At 36.9% G+C, this 21198-nt stretch overlaps 3 protein-coding genes across 5 annotated transcripts; 1 reads left to right on the top strand and 2 right to left on the bottom strand.

Moving 5' to 3' along the window:
• LOC105155210 (beta-galactosidase 16) lies at nt 5-7773 on the top strand. Its single transcript, XM_011071084.2, has 19 exons — nt 5-564; nt 1905-2000; nt 2124-2236; nt 2320-2386; nt 2486-2578; nt 2683-2826; nt 3037-3131; nt 3232-3340; nt 3422-3506; nt 3590-3708; nt 3808-3972; nt 4071-4252; nt 4464-4552; nt 4993-5102; nt 5287-5391; nt 5605-5709; nt 6219-6364; nt 6600-6942; nt 7472-7773. Exons 1-19 carry the CDS (start codon nt 409-411, stop codon nt 7580-7582), a joined length of 2433 nt encoding a protein of 810 aa, XP_011069386.1. The 5' UTR covers nt 5-408; the 3' UTR covers nt 7583-7773.
• Nucleotides 4078-11450, bottom strand: LOC105155198 (N-glycosylase/DNA lyase OGG1). Of its 2 annotated transcripts, XM_020691767.1 has the most exons (5): nt 10663-11450; nt 9664-9874; nt 8868-9138; nt 8020-8128; nt 4078-4212 (listed from the first exon to the last, which is right to left on the bottom strand). In XM_020691767.1, exons 1-4 carry the CDS (start codon nt 11379-11381, stop codon nt 8109-8111), a joined length of 1221 nt encoding a protein of 406 aa, XP_020547426.1. In that variant the 5' UTR covers nt 11382-11450; the 3' UTR covers nt 4078-4212; nt 8020-8108. The 2 variants fall into 2 exon arrangements, with proteins under 2 accessions (XP_020547426.1, XP_020547427.1); XM_020691768.1 differs by lacking the exon at nt 4078-4212 and having other exon boundaries at nt 8014-8128; nt 8724-9138.
• Nucleotides 18680-21153, bottom strand: LOC105155181 (mediator-associated protein 2). Of its 2 annotated transcripts, none has more exons than XM_011071050.2 (5): nt 21022-21153; nt 20316-20447; nt 19882-19960; nt 19711-19794; nt 18680-19256 (listed from the first exon to the last, which is right to left on the bottom strand). In XM_011071050.2, the coding sequence occupies exons 2-5, from the start codon at nt 20442-20444 to the stop codon at nt 18859-18861; spliced, it is 690 nt and encodes a 229-aa protein (XP_011069352.1). In that variant the 5' UTR covers nt 20445-20447; nt 21022-21153; the 3' UTR covers nt 18680-18858. The 2 variants fall into 2 exon arrangements, with proteins under 2 accessions (XP_011069352.1, XP_011069343.1); XM_011071041.2 differs by having other exon boundaries at nt 20996-21146.

The following is a 21198-nucleotide window of genomic DNA, read 5'->3' as shown; positions in this document are numbered from 1 at the left end:
CAAAACTGCTTCTTCACACGACACAACACAACAAATCAACAATCAACACCACTTTTAGCCCATAGATATCAACATTTTTCCATTATTTCATCATCATCATCATCTGCACCGGACGGACCTCCACTTAAATCAATGTTGCAATGTATTTTCTATAAAGAGTAGATTTTGATAATTATAATTTGTGCATGCATTTATGAGCAGATTATAAAGAAAACAAAGCAGATTTTGAGCCAAGATTTCATGCATATTTCCCTCTAATTCCACTTACCTTCTCATTCAATTTTAATACTGCTTGTTTTCTTTGCTTGTACGTTTGAAACATGTTGTTATATATTTAGCACACTCGCACTCACCATTTCATGGTAGAGTGTGGAGGAGTCAAAATTTTGCTAGTTGTGGAGTAGTGGAATGGTGGTGGGGCGGTGGTGGTGGTTTGGGTTGGTGGTGGTAGCGACGGCGGTAGGTGGTGGCGATGTAACCTATGATGGAAAGTCGCTCATTGTTGATGGGCAACGGAAGCTTCTCTTCTCTGGTTCAATTCATTATCCAAGAAGCACTCCTCATGTACTCTCTCTCTCTCTCTCTTGTCGTGTGTGTGTGTGTGTGTGTTTTCTTGTTTTCTCTTTTCTTGGTAATTGTTTTCTTGTTGATTGATATGGGATATGGGTCTGGCCTTTTTGGATTTTGATGAACAAGTGCCGGCCTAAAACTTGTTTTTCTACATTTCACACAATCTAAATTGATCAAACAATTTCCCCAACATTTTGATTTTATTCTTTATTTTTGCTTTTTACCTTTTCAAGAAAATTCTACCAACTTGATTTTGTTGATGATATTTCCAAGTCTTTGTTACCATTTTAATTTTCTAAATCCAATTTTATTACATCTTACTCTGCACTTGTTTTTTAAAAAATAAAAAATAAAATAGATTACGCAATTCAAATTACCCCTTAAATACAATAATAAATGTAATAGAAAATCCAATTCATTTAATTTGTTCTTTTATCATAAAGCCAAAAACACACATGTTCTTGCACAATATCTAATTCCTAATTAAAAACAACTCACACACACACACACACACACGTTTAGAATTTTATAAAAATAGACAGAAAGATTCACTTTTTCTTGTTGTGGACACATCACAAGAAAGTTTTACTTGCCATCAAAATTTTTAATTCAAATTACATTTTGTTTATTAAAAAATAAGTATAATATATTTATGATATAATTAATTATTTTTTAAAATTTTACATCAATTATATAATAAAGTAATTAGAATTTTATAAAAATAGACAGAAAGATTCACTTTTTCTTGTTGTGGACACATCACAAGAAAGTTTTACTTGCCATCAAAATTTTTAATTCAAATTACATTTTGTTTATTAAAAAATAAGTATAATATATTTATGATATAATTAATTATTTTTTAAAATTTTACATCAATTATAAAATAAAGTAATTATATTTATTATATAATTAATTTAAATAAAAATTTGAGTTGTTGTGGATAGGAAAATCTGCCAACTACCTCAATTCCATTCGTTACAACATGTACTCATCACGTGCAACCAAATTTTCCAGACTTGTTCATGTAAATACAATGTCTGCTGCTCACATGAACTATATATATATATATATATATTTTTTCCTTTCCTTTTTCCTTCACCTAATTATTAATACTCGTGAGTAACTTTTGCCCTAGCATTAGGAGACTGTCTTTGACATTTAGTTGAGTTGACATCACTTTTTTAAATGAATTTGGATTCGCCAACTCCACTGTAATAAAAACAAATACGTTACTTTTTTTTAAATCGGGTTTAAACTAAAATTTAATATTATTTTTTTTTTAAAAAAAAAGTATTTTCTGCATAGTAATATGGAAAATCAATTGTTTGCAACAGATGTGGCCGTCTCTGATTTCGAAAGCCAAAGCAGGGGGACTGGACGCCATCGATACCTATGTGTTCTGGAACCTTCACGAGCCTCAACCAGGCCAGGTAGCTGCCTTCACTCTTTCTTTCACACACATACACGCACACATGTGTGTTTGTATATTGTATTTCAAGTGTGTATTAATTATAATACTGACTTAGAAAGACCCAAAAAAAAAAAAATGTCAGTATGATTTCAGTGGAAGACGTGATATAGTGAGATTTATAAAGGAAGTGGAAGCACAAGGTCTCTATGTCTGCCTTCGGATTGGTCCCTTCATTGAGAGTGAATGGTCCTATGGGTAATCTTTCACTTACATCACCTCTTCTTCCAATTCAAATAACTCTATTTTCATGTATTTTTCTGCTACATCTGCTGCCGCAGAGGGCTTCCCTTCTGGCTGCACGACGTCCCGGACATTGTATTTCGATCCGACAACGAGCCATTTAAGGTATTCGTATTATTCTTGAATTTTTATGATATTTGGAGGTCGATGGACAGAAAAGATTGAATAAGTTAGTTGATAATGAGCTTGAGAGGTTGATGACAGTTTTACATGCAAAATTTTACGACGAAAATAGTAGACATGATGAAGTCTGAGAGATTATATGCTTCACAAGGAGGTCCTATTCTACTGTCTCAGGTTCAAACTCTTCTTTTCCCGCTCTTTCTCTTGTTTTTATTTTTGTATGTGAAAAGAATGTAGTAGCTTTTTTTTTTTTTACGATGATGATGAGATTTATGCAGATTGAGAATGAGTACCAAAATGTAGAAAAGGCGTTCCACGATAAAGGCCCACCGTATGTCCATTGGGCTGCAGCGATGGCTGTGGGCCTTGAGACCGGTGTGCCGTGGGTCATGTGCAAGCAAGATGATGCTCCGGATCCTGTGGTAACACTAAACACCCTCTTCTGATTTTTCACATATTTCTGATGTATGGATCCCGGAAATGGACTTCATCGGCCTGAAAGGTGACCGACATGGATTTTGATTCGTGGGCCTAATGATGGGCTTACTTAGATCCATTAAGGACACAGGCCCGGCTGGCCAACTACTGCAAACACATCAAGTTTGGTGGTAATCTTAATAAGGAATGTGCAGATCAATGCATGCAATGGGATGAGATGTGGAGAAACATTTGTAGGACCAAATTCACCAAATAAGCCGGCAATTTGGACAGAAAACTGGACACACTTGTAAGATATGCTACAACCTCATATATGATGAGTCCTGCCTCAAAACTATGCACTGAGATGTCTTGACTTAGAGTTTCTTTCTCTTGTTTGCAATGTGAAGCTATGACATATACGGCAATAAAACAAAAATCAGATCAGCTCAGGACATTGCATATCAGGTTGCTCTGTTCATTGTAAAGATGAACGGCAGCTACATAAACTACTACATGGTAAGCCTACATGTGCATGTATTTTGATTTTTCCCGTGCTTCTTCGTTGTGGCTACTAAGAGTGTATTCCTGTTCATTCAGTATCATGGAGGAACTAATTTTGGCAGGATGGCCTCTTCGTTTGTGATAACCAGTTATTATGATCAAGCTCCACTGGATGAGTATGGTACATATCACAAAAATATACATCAATGTTTCTACTTATCAATGAGTTCTGATTACGATATATGAGCTTCGCAAAACTTACAGGTTTGACCCGGCAGCCAAAATGGGGTCATCTCAAGGAGTTGCATGCAGCAGTAAAGCTGTGCTCAGATACCCTACTATATGGACAACAATCAAATTTCTCTCTGGGTGCACTGCAAGAAGTACAGATATCAACAATTCCATATGTTTGATAATTCACTTTCTTAGATGTCGATATACATGCACAAAGGATCTTTCATTGACAGTTTTTCTTAAACCAGGCATATGTATATTCTAGAGATAACAGAGAATGTGCAGCATTTCTCTTTAACATGGACAAGGTGAATGATGCAGAGGTCCAATTTCTGAATAGAACATTTCAACTTCCTGCTAAATCAATTAGCATCTTGCCTGACTGCACAAACGTGGCATTCAACACGGCCAAGGCATGTATCAGAACACTATGCTAGATAGACGTTCATATAGATACTTCTGCGGAAATGCATAAACAATTACCTTCTTTCCTCGTCCTTCTCTCCAACAGGTAAGCACCCAAATGAGTACAAGATCAACGCAAAAAGCTGTGGGGTTGGACTCACCAGAGATATGGAAAGAATGGAATGAAGCTATTCCAGCATTTGATGATAGTTTGTTGAGATCAGATTCACTGTTAGAGCAGATGAACACTACAAAAGATGCATCTGATTATCTATGGTACACTACCAGGTGAGTACATATCCATAAATGTGTTTGAACAATCTTTTGCTTGCATCTAACGATCAGACCTCAACTTAGCCAATATGATTAAAAAATGACTTCTCTACTTAAAACACACAGTATATCTGTAATGAGGTAATAGTATAATAGAACAAGTAAAATATGACACTTCTAATTTCTATACTGTTATCAGCTACTAACAGCAACATGCATACTGTAGCTATCAGCAATCCGAGGACTCACAATCTGTGATCACTGTAAACTCTCGCGGCCATGTATTACACACATTCGTCAATGGAGCGCTCGTTGGTAAGATTGTATTAAGGTTATAATACAAGTCATAAGTCCAAACAGGGTATATACTTTGTCACTAACAATCCTGTGATTGAGAAAGAGCTCTAAATGGCTTTAATTGTTGTTCTTTAATATTTCCATCCCAACTCTTTATTCTTTTATCTCATCTTTCTTATCCCCTAAGCTCCTGTTTTTCCCTCTTAATTCTTATGCTGAAAATTTAGTCAAAATAGATAGCTCCTTAAGCCATAAAACATAACCAACTCGTGGATGGAAAGATAAGGCACATCCAGAGTAAACTATTTTACTATCTCAGATGGTGCTTTTAAAATTAGTTTTAACATTCACATCGTACTTAGTTAGAATTCAACACGTTCAAATTATTGAACGCCACAACAATTTTGTCCATGGTTTTATCAAAATAACAAATAATTCACTGTGCTTTGTCTCCATAGGTTCTGCACATGGGGCCTTTAGAAACCAAAGTTTCACTCTGGAAACCACTGTTCCTTTAAACAGTGGACTGAACAATATCTCCTTGCTGAGCAATATGGTTGGGCTACCGGTATTTGCCATCTCATTACTTTGGTTTTCTACTATAATTTCTTTTCACTTCCAGGTTCATTTGGGCCTTTGTGATAGCAGTTGCAGAACCCTACTTATGAATAATCTTTATGACAAAATACACTACTCTAGCATCACTGCTCAAATCAATCTTTGTCATCATTTGGTTGTACTGGCAATTCTAGGATTCAGGGGCATTTTTGGAGCGAAGAGCTGCTGGATTGCACACTGTGACCATTCAAGAAAATCAAGTCGTCAAAAATTTGACCAACTATTCATGGGGATATCAGGTAATCACGATACATTCTTATAGACTGTAACGGTGCAAGCCTGCCTTTTCTATCAAGCAGCCTCAAAATATTAAGCAATTTTTCTGGTTGACTGACTATATTAGTTAAGTATGTCATGTATTTGGGTATTTATATAAAGTTTTATTTGGAAAATGTTAATTATTCTCCCTGCCTATTTTACTATTCAGTTTCATTTTGCCAATTGTTGCGAAGGTTGGATTACTAGGAGAGAGGTTACAGTTTCACACAGAAGAAGGATCAAGCCATGCACAATGGTTGAATTTTAACTCCTCTTCTCAGCCACTTACATGGTATAAGGTAAGGACAGAAGTCTCTCTGATGGGTTTCCTAGTTATGCATTCTTATGTAATTATCCCATATTATACAAAACCTAACTTGGTTAATGCTTTTTAAACTGACCTAAAGAACTATAACATAACCAGGTTGTAGTTACCTCTTTCATGTGACTGAAATGGAATCTTATGTACAATTCAAGCTTTAGACAACTAAACCCTATTAAACATAAATTCCTTTGCACGGACTTTACAAGAGTAACTATATAGCTGTTAGACGCAAAATGCATGCACAATATGAAGACATCAGTGTAGCAATCCATAGAAGAAGAATAATAAATTATAAAAACTCATGCTGCGATTGGACAGATCTCTTTCCTGAACATTGATTTTTCGCGGAAATGTACTTTTAGAGAAATGACAAATTGTTTTATCTATATGTTTGAATAGTTTTTTTTTTGTTAAAGATCACGATGATGACTGTCAATCAATTTTCATATAACCATAAAATAGTGATTCATTGCCTCCTTTCAGTCCAAATTTGATGCACCTGGGGGTAATGATCCTGTTGCGCTAAATCTTGGCTCTATGGGAAAAGGTGAAGCATGGATTAATGGTGAAAGTATTGGCCGGTATTGGATCTCCTTTCATACACCAGATGGCTCTCCTTCACAAATATGGTAAGATCATCACTAAGCACATAGCGGGCATTGTATGTATGCAATATGGAGGCTAAACTGGTCATGATATCATAGTTCCTAAGTTGTTTATGTATTATCATGTTTCCTTGAATGAACAATTTGAAACCCCAATCTTCTCATTATACTTCACAAACTTACTCAGTAATCCACACAGAAAACAAATCGAATTTCTCTCTCTTTTGTGTCTGATTTCTTGACCCACTTAAAATTTCAGGTATCATATACCAAGATCCTTCCTCAAACCTACAGATAACCTGTTAGTATTGTTTGAAGAAGAAATTGGCAATCCTCTTGGCATATCAGTAGACATTGTTTCAATATCAAAAGTATGCGGACATGTGTCAGATTCTAATCCACCTCCAGTAGTTTCATGGAGAAGAGAAATGCCAAGCCATAATAAGCACCATGGAAGAAGACCTAAAGTTCAGCTTCGTTGTCCTTCAGAAAGAAATATCTCAAAAATTTTATTTGCAAGTTTTGGAAGCCCTTCAGGTGATTGCAAAAGTTATGCTGTTGGGAGCTGTCACTCAACCAATTCCATGGCTGTCGTGGAGAAAGTAAGCTATTATTCTTTTGCCTTCCTATTTATTTACTTATGTTGCATGAAATGGGAAGAATGATCAAGAACTTCAACTATACTATATCAGCTGTTTCGCCCTCACGAAAGATGATAACAATCTACACTCTGGTATACAATATGCTGTGTTAACAGGATCATTATGTCACATAGCAAACTGTAATAGGAAATCTAAAATTATGGCACTCTTCACTTACACATAAAAGATAGAGTAGAAAGGTAAATTTTATAGTCCTAAGAGCAGGTGGCTTGACCACAGAAATCATGACCATCTTCGTTTATGGTTTCACTAAGGTATCAAAATCACTGTTGACATTAGATATGGCAACCTGCTCAAGTGAAATCTAGTAAAATCAAGAGATATTTGATGAATATCATTGGTCAATAAAAGAAGTATTTGTCTACTACAACCATTTTGAAACCCATAAGTAATACCATTTTGTAGACATGCACCAAACTTTCCTTCATGACTAACTGCCTTTCATACGTTTTTCTATTGACTGTCCCAGGCTTGTCTAGGAAAGAAGATGTGTTCAATTCCTTGGTCAAACAAAAAATTTGGAGGTGACCCATGTCCAGGAATTCCAAAAAGATTGCTGATTGAGGCTGAATGCCAATGATAATGGTTACAGTATCTTCCCGGACTAACATATACTACAGTTCAGAACAGGAAACACACACATACAAATTATTGATTCGAACAGCTTCAGTCTGAATAAAGATGGGAGAAATTTTGTAACAGCCAAGGGGCTCAACAGAATATCTCACATTATATATGCATAAACTAATTTCAGTTTCAGGTTTATAAGTACATGCTGTGTGTCCAACTGTTCTACTATTCTTTCATGTGCATATTTAATCAATGATGATTTAGATACTCCAGTATTTGATCAATGAGAAGCTGAAATATCGACCAATTAATTGGCCCTACTAAATACAACACAGATATCAGTGCAGGAATACAAGGCATAAAGGAGATATACTTTCAATTCTTAATATATCGACAAATAAGCACCAAATTGCACAAATGGAATACTAAAATGCTAGGTGAACTTACATTCTCATTCACTGAACAGCAATAATTCAGTTACAGTGATGCTTGAATGGAGAATATATACTCAAATACAATGACAGCTCTCGTGAACATCATTGTTGCTCAAATACTCCTGTAAGTTATCAATCAATGGAAAGTATTAGGCATTACATTTGCAAATTGCAGTCAGTGACTTGTAGAGAAGCTGCTGCTGAACATAGCATAAGCAAGCATTGCCATTTAGCTCTGCAAAACTGAAACCCCCACCCCCCCACCATGACTTTCCCAAATTTTGGCTAGAAACTATTTCATTAAATGCACATGGATTAGATACGAGAAAACGATACTTTCCAAATCAAGGTGATCTAACTGAGAAGGATTAGTTGGGGATAATAGCATTTCCTTTTTCTCATTCCTAGGTTAAACCTTCATAACTGCATAGAAGGAAATTTTCTATGATCACCCGTTCTTCGGTGTGCGCCATGCTGACTCACTTAGTAACACATCAATTACAAAAGAAACTAGAACCAAATTGATGTGATATCTTCTTAATTTGAAAGAGAAGTTTGATATTAAAAGCTTCTCTTTTTCTCTCAAAGCCCACAACATTAAGTTTTCTAACAACTCGAGCATGTACATGTAAGCAAGTGGGATAAATATGATGCATTTAGTAAGCTGCAAGTTATAACAACATCCCTTTGGCAGATTGTGAATTTGTGATTACATACATTTGTCATTGAAGTCATTTATGCCCTCTCTCCCAAAGTCCTCTCATCAATCTTTACAGCTACAGAACTTGAGCTCTCAGAATATCCAGGTTTAACTTGATTAATCGAAAACGAATGGGGCAGACAGATTTTCTTCTCATTTACCAGTCATTTTTCTTTTATTGACTGGACGTTTCTTTGTTTCTTGTATTGCCTGAATTTCCATTTGAAGCTTGGCTGAGCCTTTTTCCTCAGTATTCCAGAAGCTTGACGGCAAGATTGCTTTCTGCGAGGGCAGTTCAGAAATGAAAAGCAGAGTTTGGGCCCATCCAGCATACTTCCCGTATTTGCTCACAAAAGCATCGGCCACACGATTGCAAATACTAGGTGTCAAGCGAGTGCCCGCCAGTTCAGGGATGAGATACCTGGTTGCGATCTTTCACATCAGAAAGAGAAACATTAATGGATCAGCAAAAAATCCATATAAAAACTAAAATTGATAATAGGTTTGAAATCAGATAATTTTAATTGCACAATACTATACGAACATAAATACTTTACAGGCTTAATCAAGAAAAGTCAACTTCACCTCATCCTAATTTTTCAAGTTGGGAATGTGCCTTATTCAAGGAAAGTGTTCCTTTTTCGTTCTTTGGTTACTGATGAATAATTGTGAATTTAAGTTGGAAAAGTTTCTGATAGTTTGATTATTCGTAGAAGAAATTACCAAGCTAAAACAAACACGTAGGTACTTAGCTAAAACTCAAGCAATCAAGTCAAAGAATACGAAAGCTCTTAGTACTTTAATAAGGGAGAATAAGGCTCATAAAGATGCCTTCATCTTTAAGAACATGAAGTAGAACAATTTTCTCCATACCAAATTTTGAACTATTACAAAAAGAAAGCTTAGATAGTTCAGACTAGTCTTGTGACCCAGAATCAAAACTTCTTAGTAGCTCACCTGCCACACGTGAGTATCAACAGGAATGGCATGATGTTGATCTAAAGAGAAGAGAGCAATGCATGCAGCCACCTTCGGACCAACACCAGGCAAACTAGATAAACCATCAATTGCTCCTTGAAGATCTAATTTACGAAGACAAGCAAGCCATTCCACACCTCCTCCAGGCTTTGATTTCAAAGCTGCCACAGTCCCAACAATATATTTAGCCCTGCTTAGTCTCAAGACAAAATTAGAAGAGGTTAAGAAAAGAGGATGTGTCCTTTTCCAGTTAATAGATATACAATTTACATACCATGGCAGCCAAAAGAAAGTCATTATCTAGAGCAACAAGAAGATGAATCAATTGCTTTTACAAATTAAACAGCTCAAAGTTTCACCTCTCCTTACTCATCAGGATAGATACTCAATGTATTATGTGTTGCAAACACAAAGTTCTGGGTCTGACATATGCAGCTTGATTTTCAAGTTTTGCCTCAACTCATGGTGCTGACGAGAAGCTTGATGAGTTCTATGAGAAGTTACCATTGACAGAATGCCCTGACCTGGTTTAATTATTAATATAGTCAAGCTTGAACGAGCTTTAAACGAGTTGATCACGACTAACTTGATCTTCTACAAATTGTATCATTTTAACTACTCAAGACAAGTTTGACCAGAAGTTCAAATACATTTCAATTTAAGCTTGTTATGGCAAATCAAGCGGGCTCAAATGAGGTTTTACCAATCGATCTCAAATATGGAATAGTGTGATCTGTTTTTCGACACTACTAGCAACGGAATGCAAATTAGATAAATTCACTATCCGTAGCTACCCAATATTACATGCAAAGGGACTGATTTAAACCAGCCCAGGGGATATGTGGAGTACCCTTTCAAAGAGTCTAAAAGCAAATTTTGCTCCGAATTCAATAAATTTCAACCCACATAAACTCCAAACAACGTCAAAATCATAAACAAAAGGCTTCATTACTGAAAAATGCAGGAAAGAAAATAGACCTGTATCCAAAGCCAGCTTCCCTGAGCTCGGATTCCGTCACCACTGCCAACCTTTCCAGAGTCGGGAACTCAAAAAAATCATATCCACCCACATTACCTAAAAAGTTCCCCTTGGACGAGATAAAGTCCACCATCTTAGTAATCCTCTGTATATTATTATTAGATGAGCAAATAAATTGAATCAAGCACTCCAATGGATCCTGCCTCAAAACCCTAGCGCCCTCCAAATACAATGCTAGCTCAGCAAACCTCTCATCAGAAGCCTTAAACTCGTTCCACATCTCATTTAACGAAATACCCATGTTCAGAAAATCAAAAAGATCGATTCTAGCAATATCCTCGTTGCGCGTGAAATGAAAATGGTACGCTACACCGTTGTCCTCAAGTTGTTTGAGTGAGACGAGGTGTGGCCCAATGGGGCCAGTATATTGCAAAGGGCCAGTTTCTTTCCACCTGAAAGTCTGTCCAGTCGGGAAAGTGAGCGGCAAATAGAGCTCAGACTTGTCAATATTAAGGCGTTTCCATTTGATGGCATCGACGGCGGCGGCGAGGCGTGGTTGGGGATTTTGTAAAATGTTGCGGCGTTTCTTGGAGATGGGCACGAGGAGTTTGCTGAAGGATTGTCGCTGTTGTGGCGTCGGAGGGGTCGATGGAGTTGGAGGCAAGCGTGATTTTGCTCTCTTCATGCTTAGAGGTGATCTCGGTGACTGCATCTGCATGTACAAAAAGAGGAAGAAGGGTTTGCAGGTGATTCTGTGCAGTCTCACATGGACAAAATTATTATTTTTTCCTTAATATCTTTTTTTTTCCTTAATAAATCGATTGCAAATTGGCAATAAAATGATGCATTTATTTTTCAATTATCAATAAAACCTAATTCAATTAACAAACGGATGACTCAAAATTACAAGATTAGTGTGTGTGCAACTAAATTAAAATATTAGAATATAATCATTACATTTTCAAAATTATATAATTTAGTTAAATAAATAAAAAAAATATTAAATTGTTAGTAATTATTTAGAGAAAAGTGGGAGGAGAAAAAATATAAAAGTTGAGAGAGAGAGAAATGAAGGTTGAGAAAAAAGAAAAGAAAAGTTGGGGAATTTATTTAATAAATGCCAAAAAAAAATTAATAAAGTAGGGTGATTTTGAAGGTTTTAGAAAATTAAGTGAGTAACCGCGGTGCCACAATTTTTATAAAAAAAAAAAAATTCTCTATGTCACCTCGGTGGCTAACCGCGGTGACATAGATTTTATTAAAAAAGTATTTTTTAATGTGCCACCGCGGTCGGTAATGATATTTTGCAGGTTTTCATCACCGCGGTGGCATTGATATTTTAAAAAAAAAAATTTAATAGCCACCGCGGTGGCATTGACATTTAAAAAAAAAATTAATTAGCCACCGCGGTCAGCTACCGCGGTGACACATTTTTGCCGTTTGAATTTTCGGCCTCTGACACCGCGTTATGTTAGCGCGCTGACAGTCAATTTTTCTTTTCCAGTGTCTGACACCGCGCTTTCTTAGCGCGGTGACAATCAATTTTTCTGCATTATCGTCTGTGGCACCGCGATTGCTTAGCGCGGTTTTATTAGCTATATAAATCGGACGCTATTCTCACATTCATACACACTGAAAAATCAGGAGAAGCAGCTTCAAAAAATTAGCATTCCATTTGTTATCCCTTACACTCTCAAAATCAGCCTTCGAAAATTCATACACCACCATATCTCGCAATTCTCGTAAAATTTCTTCACTTGTTATTTGAAGATTTACAATTGAAAAGGGGTATAGTAAGTCATTTATTAAATTTTTGTTTTTTTTTTAAATATCTTATTATATTATAAAAAAAAATTATATTGATGTGTATTTTATCTGTAAGTTATGATTGACCTCCACTCGGATTCATGCAAATTTCTCGTAGTACTATATTTGCTGAGTTAGAGTTAATTTTGTATGAAGAAATTAGTATGGATAGGAATAATTTTAAATTGCATATATTCTTTAAATACATAACATTTAATTTTGGCCAAAGGAATGAGATATTGTTGACAATTAAGAAGGATCGTGATATGCAATTTTTTTTAAATCCGATGAATGGATATGTGTCGATTGATATTTTTGTCGAAGCGGAGAAAGTTCTGCAAAATGCTGTACCAGATGGCTCAGCTGTTGGTGATTGGGGAACGTATATGTCTATGATAACCCAAGATTTGCCGAGCTTACCAGTAGTAACTCAAGAAATGGGGCGGTTTGGTATTAATGAAGATTATGCAAGTCCATCATCGTATGCAGGCCCCTCATCATATGCAGGTCCATCGTCGTATGCAGGGACAAATGCATATTCAGGTTCATCAGATTATGCATATCCATTGGATTATGCGGGTTCATCTGTATACAATGATGAAGATGCCAAGCTTGAAGCTAATAGCTTGTTGAACACTGAGCAAGCTGACTCAGAACTAGATGAGGTCGAATTAGAATACCAGATTTACCAGAATAATGACGATGATGGTGATTTAAGTATACCTGTTATGATGGAAGTTCTTGGTGAGAATGCAGAAGAGCATTTTGATTTGAACATGCCTGCCGTGCCCGACAGAATGAACCTATATCCAGAAGTTCTATTTTTTAGCACAACACACCCAGAAGTCCCTGCAGACTCGATTGATATCCCTACTGGTAGGTGGGGCAATTTTTATGACTCAAACACTGGAGAGCTCGCCAACGGAATGTTGTTTAAAAGTAAGGACCATTTGAAAGGAAGTGTACAAGATTACTCGGTCCGATTTGCAAGACGAGAATACCGAGTGGTCGAGAGCAACAAAAAATTATGGAAAGTCGCCTGCAAATACGAAGCACAGACTGGGTGTTGTTGGATGCTAAGGGCCATATTCAAATCCAACATGGGATTATTTAAAATTACCAGGTATGTCGGACCACATACATGTCTGATGAATGAGATTTCTATTGACTACGGTAACTTAGGAAAGAGTATGATCGCAACACATCTGCTGGGTATGGTTCGGCAAGACCCATCCTGTGATATAAAACATGTCCAGCAGATTGTGAAAGATAAATTTGATTTTGAAGTCCCATATCATAAGGCCTGGTTTGCTTTGAAAGCCGCTAGAGAACAAGTGTACGGCACTTGGGAGAGTTCTGTGAAGAAGCTGCCCAAATATATGGCGGCATTGCAAAAATAGAATCTTGGGGCCGTTGTGAAGTGGATGCATTTGGAAACAGACAGCCAGGGCAGGTACATGTTGAATTATGTTTTCTGAGCATTCAGACCATGCATTGAAGGATATCGTTATTGCCGTGACGTTATAAGCGTGGATGGAACACATTTGTACACGAAGTACAAGCATAAAATGCTGGTAGCAGTAACTTTAGATGCAAATCAGCAAGTGCTGCCGTTAGCGTTTGCACTCATGGACGAAGAGTCGCTTGCGTCATGGCGTTGGTTCCTCCGAATGCTTTCCAAATATTTGTTGCCATCAGAGGATGATCGAGTTTGTTTGATTTCAGACAGGCATGCTGGCTTGATCAATGCTATAAATTATGTACCCGCATTCAAATTTCCTCATGGAGTACATCGATTTTGTTTACGGCATGTTTGTTCGAATTTTAACACCAAATTCAAGAACATCCAGTTGAAGGATATGTGCTGGAGAGCAGGGGCTGAAAACAATCCTCGAAAATTTGATAGAATAATGGAAGAGATCAAATCATTGAACGAAGAAGCATACGACTGGCTGGGGAGAATTGACAAGGCTCAATAGACGTTGGCGCATGATAGTGGTTGGAGAATGGGTATCCTAACTACAAACATGTCTGAGTGCATAAATGGAGTATTAAAAGGTGCGAGACGCTTACCAATTATGGCTATTGTGCAAATAACGTTATCCCGCTTTGTGCAGTATTTCTTGCAGCGCTCTACACGGTGTAATCGTATGATCAATGCAAATCAACAATGGGCTGATTTTGCGTTCAAGTTGTTCGAAGCTCGACAGGCAGAGGCAGTACGTCACATTATTCAGAAATTTGACTATAACCAACAATCTGCCTCAGTGGTAACATTGAGCTTGACCGGGCAGGGCTCTCGTATTTATATCGTCAAATTGAAGCATCGTATGTGTTCTTGTGACAAGTGGGGTGCAAATGGAATTTCATGTTCACATGCCATTCAGGCATGTCGGCATTTTGGGGTTAATGCGTCAAATTTTATTCCTCACTATTACAGTATACAATCATACAAGAAGACATATCAAGGGAGGTTTGAGCCTGTATACGGTGAAGAATATTGGGATCCGGTGGATTTTGAACTTGTTCATAATCCCGCAGTGCGAGCTCGTCGAGGCCCGGGTAGACAAGTATCTACTAGAATACCGAACAAAATGGATAGACCACAAGTACGTGCTCGCCAACAATATCAGGCTCGTCAAGCTCGGGGATGATTCTATCTTGTTAAAATAATTTTGTATCATGCTATATATGGTGAAATGCAACTTTGTAATTGCAAATCTTGAAAAAATTTTATAGACATTTCAATTTTTTATTTGTAATTTGTAATTAAAATGCAACTTTAAAATAATCATAAAATGATAAAATGATAATTTGTAATTGCAACTTTATAGACATTTCAATTATTAACATTAAATAATCATAATTAAAATGTTTTTAATTAAACAATGTTTTCAAATAATACACGGGTTGTATTTTATTTTAAATTTATACTAATCATACTTTGTATTTAATAATCATACTTTATATTATACTCATTAAATATATATTATACATAACATATATATATATACATCTGTTAAATTTATATTATACATAACGTATATATATTATAGACATTTAATAATCATACTTTATATTAACAATCATACATAACGTATACATATTAAATTTAAATTAAATCTAAATTGCTCTTGTGCAAAATAACATAAAATCACATTAAATAAAATAGAAATTTTATACACATCTCAATTTACATATGCAATATTCATAGAAATTTTTCGTATGTAATACACAAATCTAATAATGCCCTCCAGTGCCACAACGTGGAGGCCTTCTGTTTCTTCGAGGAGGATTATTATCTCTTTGGTCACCGAGTGTGTTCACATCGGTGTTTTCGAATGGAACCAGTGATGCATCATATTGTCTTCGGATTTCCGGGTTAACATTATGTGTAAATGTATCATCAAATGATGGCATGTATGGAGCATATGGAGTGTAAACAGTCGATGGACCTGTTTCCGGGTAAAAGCTCGACGGACCAGCCTCCGTGCAAACAGTAGATGGCCCGGCCTCGACATGTACGCTCGATGGACCAGCCTCTATGAATGCGTTGCCACGAGCTGTGTCAACCGGTCTAACTCGAACAGTTGGATACCGTGAACTAGAAAAGTTCATAATTTCACGTCCGATCGTACGCGCTCGCGCTCGAGTATCTCTTAATGACTGTTGATCATCTCCGGAATTTTCACAATCAATCACTAGCTGCTCCATTCTATTATACTGGTAAACAAAATCAAATTAGCAGCATAATCGACAAGCTAAATTAAATGAACATTAAAAAATATAAGGTGCTTACAACATATTCCCAATCACGGGTGTCAATTGGTCGATAGCCCGGCATATTCGTAGACAATGTGTTATGTGAAATTTGGACCCGAGTAATTTGATGATACCAGTTTATATAATCAGGAACGGTATCAAGACCACCTTGAATAACGGGTCCTTCCACCACCAGTGATTGCACATCGTTCAATTTCGCAACATAGTCCGCGTGAAATGTTGCCCAGTTCATATCTTGACGTCCCCGCCTGTCTATTGTGTGTAAACGACGTTCACTGATTAATGGGTTTGGGAGGATGTCTTGCACATAGCCAAATTGGCGGAGAATCCTCTCCGGGTGCTGCATCTCCACCAGCGAATAATTGATCAATGGGCAGCGTATATTCCACGGTATACGCATTGCATAAAAGGGCAATGAATCAAGATCGAGTGCGTTATCATCATACGGAGTCCAAATAAACTACAACACCATATAACGCCAATCAATATACTTGGAACAAATGCATCAGAAATACACTAAACGTAAAAAATTAATCACAACGATATACCTCATTTAGTTGCATATGATCCAACACGTTCCTTATTATACGTAGAGCATTGTGCGCCGTATGAGTACGGGATATATGATACGACCACCTAAAATCAAAGTTGAGAAAAGTAAGTGAAATCAAAATTCTTTATAACTATATAAATAAATAAAAATATTCATACCGTGCAGCATATGGAGCGCTAGGCAGAATATTGTCAGGGTCTATTATGGTCGGCATCAGAGTTGAAGATTCACTCGAGGGAATGGGTGCAAGTGTTATGATGCGAGGCCATGCCCATATCTGTAATAATTGCATGGCACCGCTAATATTATTTTTCCCTCGTTGTGATGCTGTACATAACTCCCGGTAGAGATAAGCCAACACTGCAGAACCCCAATTTGAGATATACTCCTCGTGTATATTTTTCATATGCCGCAGATATAACAATGACACGGTGTTTCCCATAGCATCAGGACACAACAGCCCACCAAGAATACACATGGCACATATACGTGCCTCCTGTAACACAGCCTCAAACGGGCTATTATCATCATACGTATTTTCTAATAAATATTCATATAGCACTGTCAGTTTTATTCTTGACCATCTAAATGCATCTTCATTTGGCATAAAACCCAACCATTGATGACAATAATCTTGCCACCGTTGGGTACTATACCTTGTATCTACCCTGGTAATAAGATTACCTTCCACTAGGAGTGCCCAGATGATGGCGATATCCTGCAGTGTTACAGTAGCTTCGCCCACCGAAAAATAAAAAGTATGGGTCTCGGGGCGCCATCTCTCTACTAAAGCAGTAATCAAATGGGTGTGAATTTCAACATGTCCACACTGCAAAACACCAAGAAACCCCATATTCTAGAGTACTTGCAAAACATGAATATGACGTGGTGCTAGTTGTAGGACACGAAAAAAAAGCTATATCACCACGTCGTACTGATAAAGTTGTATCCGAATTTTCGGACACATCTTCTGATCGATGATTTAATTGCCTGTATAAAACACTGGTATCAATAAGGCCAAAATTCGACATTCTCACTTTAAATTTTTTTAAAGAGAAAGGTGTAAAAATTGTGCAAGAACAAGAACAATAAAATTGGCAGGGAAATATTGAAGAAGAAAGAAGAGAAAGAACAAGAAAATTTGTTGAATGTTGAAGAACAAGGATTGCAGAGAAAATTTGGTGAAGGTGAAGAATAAGGATTGCAGCTCACACTTAAATAGTGCGAGCTGCAATCCTACATTATTGTCATGGGCCACACTGTAATAGTGTGGCCAAAAATAAGCTGAGCCACCGCGCTTGGTAAGCGTGGTGGCTCAGCCTGCAGCCTGCAAAATTGCAGGCTGTAGGTTTAACTTTTTTTTTTTTAACATTCAGTGAAGAATCGCTATCTGGAATAGCGGTTATTCACTGTTTTGTTTTTTATAAAATATTGCTGCCAACCGCAGTGGCACATGACAGAGAAATTTTTTTTTTTTTTATAAAAAATGTGGCACCGCGGTTAGTCACCGCAGTGCCACTTACTTTTCTAACACATTCACAATCACCCTACTTTACTAATTTATTTATTTTTTTAGCATTTTTTTAATAAATTCCCCAAAAAAGTTGCCGTAATAATTAAATAACAAATCAAAAAAGAAAAAAACACTAAAGAATTGCTCTCTCTTAATAATAAAACATAAATTATGAATTCGAATCTCACCAGCATATAAAATATTATTATAGTTGTCGTTCTATTTTAATAGTTATTATTTAACAATCACAATATGATGATTAATATATAATCATTATAATAATCAATAATTGTTAAATTTCAAAATTTTATATTAATAATTGTAATTGATCTCCTCAAAATATAATAGTTTTCACTTTCACTTAAAAAAAACAAATCAAACTATAGATATCGAGACCAAACTCCTCAGAATTCCACAAAATTCTGCAACGTATTACAAAGATTCTCAGGCAAATCAACTACATGTATGGCAAAAGGATCAGATTTATCATAACAAAAACCCGAGCTAGAAATTAAAGCTGTAGACACATGCAATGGAAGTTCAGCTTTCAAGTTTCTTTTTCTTCTTTGATTTTCTTTCCTCAGAGTGTCCCAAGGACCCAGTAGAGGTTACAGCGCTATTTCCCTTTCCTGAGTCCTGGATAGAATGTTCCATGGATCTATTCTGCTCGTCCACACGTTTTCTCTTTGGCGGCTTCGGAGGCTCCGCAGGTCCAGACACAGAACTCTTGTTTCTGCTGCTTGGTGTGGAGTAACCACTCATTGCCTGAGAATTTTTAGGTCTAATACTACGGGTGGGAGTTGCAAAACGACGACCAGACATGGTTGAAGTAGCAGCTGAGGACCGTTGAGACTGACTCGAGTTAAGGTTATTGCGTTTCTGAAGTTCACTAGGCTCTGGGTAATGGATCAACGAAACACGCCTAGAAATCTTCCCAGCTGTCATCATACAAACAATAATGTGAGCCCAATTACCCGATACGCTTAGCAAAAGCCAACAACAATGTATGCGAAATTTACGCAAGGGAATAATAAGATACGTCCATATATTTGGTCTCCATCATACAAGGGATCTCATAATCGACGAAATCATGCCAACTTCTTCATAATATGAGCACAACTAAGTCTTAGTATGAAAGATGCAATCCTGGTGGAAGGCGACAGGTGACATAAGGCTCAGGAAAGCTCCATGAATATACAAAGGCAGTGGAATACACTTCAACCAAAGAAACCTCAGGTTTTCTATTTAGCTTATTTTTATGGATGCCTATTTCTTAGTTTACTTTTGTCTTCATGTATTTGACAATGGTGTCAGCTGGAACTAGAAGCGAATTATTGCAACCAACTTAGATAGGCGTCAACTCGGAAAGGAAATAGAAGAACTCAAGTATACCAATTTTAGCCTCTGATGCTGAAGATAGAAAAACGGTAGCCTCCGGACCTTGGGACTTGAAACTTACCACTTCATATGATTTTCCTGCATAGTGAGCCATACTAAAAAAGTGAGCAGGCAGATGCTATTAACTGAGTTGAACCAAACACATCAGAGCTGAAATCAACTTACCAGAAGAACCCTCTAAGGTGCCCAGACATCCATCATTCTTAAGGTTCAGCGACACATGTTGCCCATCAAAATCAGGAGGCTGTAAAAAAAATAGGTCCATCAGATCATATCAAACGTCTCCTTTCTGAAAGTAAAGAAATAACAAAGATTCACTTTCAGTTTATCATGAACCTGGATTATACTAAGATTAACTAAAGATAATATTACAGGGAAAAAGCTTCTATGATACATTGATCCCGAAGGAAAAGATAACAAAAACAAACAGGATTCAACAATTTATCTAGAATTTACGGGTGAAATTATTTCTCTGGTATAACATAATATTGAATACCACGCTGCCAATAAATTATGTCCCCCATTCAAATCAGTAAAGCAGAGAAAAAGATAGCATCGTTCTGCCAGTCCTGGGAACGAAAATGTCGAGTAGATCATACATGATTAATAGGCCATTGAATAAGCCATAGCTCAGTCGAGTCTGTTAAGTTGAAGTCAATGAGTGGATCCCTTTTATCCTCCACAAATCCCGGTGGCGGCTGGTAATCTGTCTGGGCCGAAACATCCATTATCTGCACAAATAAACCTCACAAGTAAGAGATGCTACCAATGCAACAAATAACTCGAGGACTATCAACATCATCAAGAAAAGCATAAAGGTTGGGTGCAATAATAAGAAGATCAAATATAAGCACAGTGAATGGATTAAACAAAGAGGGATTTCTGATGGCAAGAGCACCTTTTCAGAGCAGATGTAAACAAATATATGTTGCACAACGGGATGGAAAAAAAAAAACCTAAGTCAGCTTCTAAGCATCAGTAACAGCAGAAACAAGCCCTTTCATCAACCTTAGATTTCCTGTAAGAAACTAAGCTCCAACAAGACAACCTCAGCTAATTGCAACAATAACGAAAAATAAAAAAGAATCTTGCTAAATTAACATAACTACAGAAGCATTGTCGATAAAGTTCCATGGGTTTTACTTTTCTTTCTACATGCTCATCTCAATTACAGTCAGTAAACCGTGAACAAGAAGCTATTGAAATTTTGATAATTACACACACAGAGAGACATGGGTGTGTGCGTGTGAAAGTGATTAGATAAGAAAACAATACATACAAGAGGCATCAGAGAAATTTGAGCACCTGAGAGCGAGAGAGAAGAGGCGGCTGCCGCGACTGAGGGAGGCGGTGTCAACTGCCAAAGCCCGATTCGCAGAACAGAAGGAAAAATAAAACACAAGGGAGGGAGCGACAGCGTTACACTATAAAGAGGCTGTCGTTTGGACTTGTTTTATATTGGTAGGATTTTTAGGTTAGATT

The sequence above is a fragment of the Sesamum indicum genome, linkage group LG2 (assembly GCF_000512975.1).
Source record: "Sesamum indicum cultivar Zhongzhi No. 13 linkage group LG2, S_indicum_v1.0, whole genome shotgun sequence".
Taxonomy (NCBI): domain Eukaryota; kingdom Viridiplantae; phylum Streptophyta; class Magnoliopsida; order Lamiales; family Pedaliaceae; genus Sesamum; species Sesamum indicum.
This window is presented reverse-complemented; position numbering and strand designations above follow the sequence as displayed.

Excerpts from the sequence above, each read along its gene's own strand:
- LOC105155210 (XM_011071084.2), top strand. The coding sequence starts at position 409 with ATGGTGGTGGGGCGGTGGTGGTGGTTTGGGTTGGTGGTGGTAGCGACG. Across the intron at positions 2,387-2,485 it reads CCGACAACGAGCCATTTAAG|TTTTACATGCAAAATTTTAC; the intron begins GTATTCGTATTA and ends GGTTGATGACAG. Across the intron at positions 3,341-3,421 it reads GCTACATAAACTACTACATG|TATCATGGAGGAACTAATTT; the intron begins GTAAGCCTACAT and ends CTGTTCATTCAG.
- LOC105155198 (XM_020691767.1), bottom strand. The coding sequence starts at position 11,381 with ATGCAGATGCAGTCACCGAGATCACCTCTAAGCATGAAGAGAGCAAAA. Across the intron at positions 9,875-10,662 it reads GAAGCTGGCTTTGGATACAG|GGCTAAATATATTGTTGGGA; the intron begins GTCTATTTTCTT and ends GAGACTAAGCAG. Across the intron at positions 8,129-8,867 it reads CAATAAAAGAAAAATGACTG|GAGTATTTGAGCAACAATGA; the intron begins GTAAATGAGAAG and ends GATAACTTACAG.
- LOC105155181 (XM_011071041.2), bottom strand. Across the intron at positions 19,961-20,315 it reads TTCAATGGCCTATTAATCAT|CCTCCTGATTTTGATGGGCA; the intron begins GTATGATCTACT and ends TTTTTTTTACAG. Across the intron at positions 19,257-19,710 it reads AGCATCAGAGGCTAAAATTG|CTGGGAAGATTTCTAGGCGT; the intron begins GTATACTTGAGT and ends GTATGATGACAG.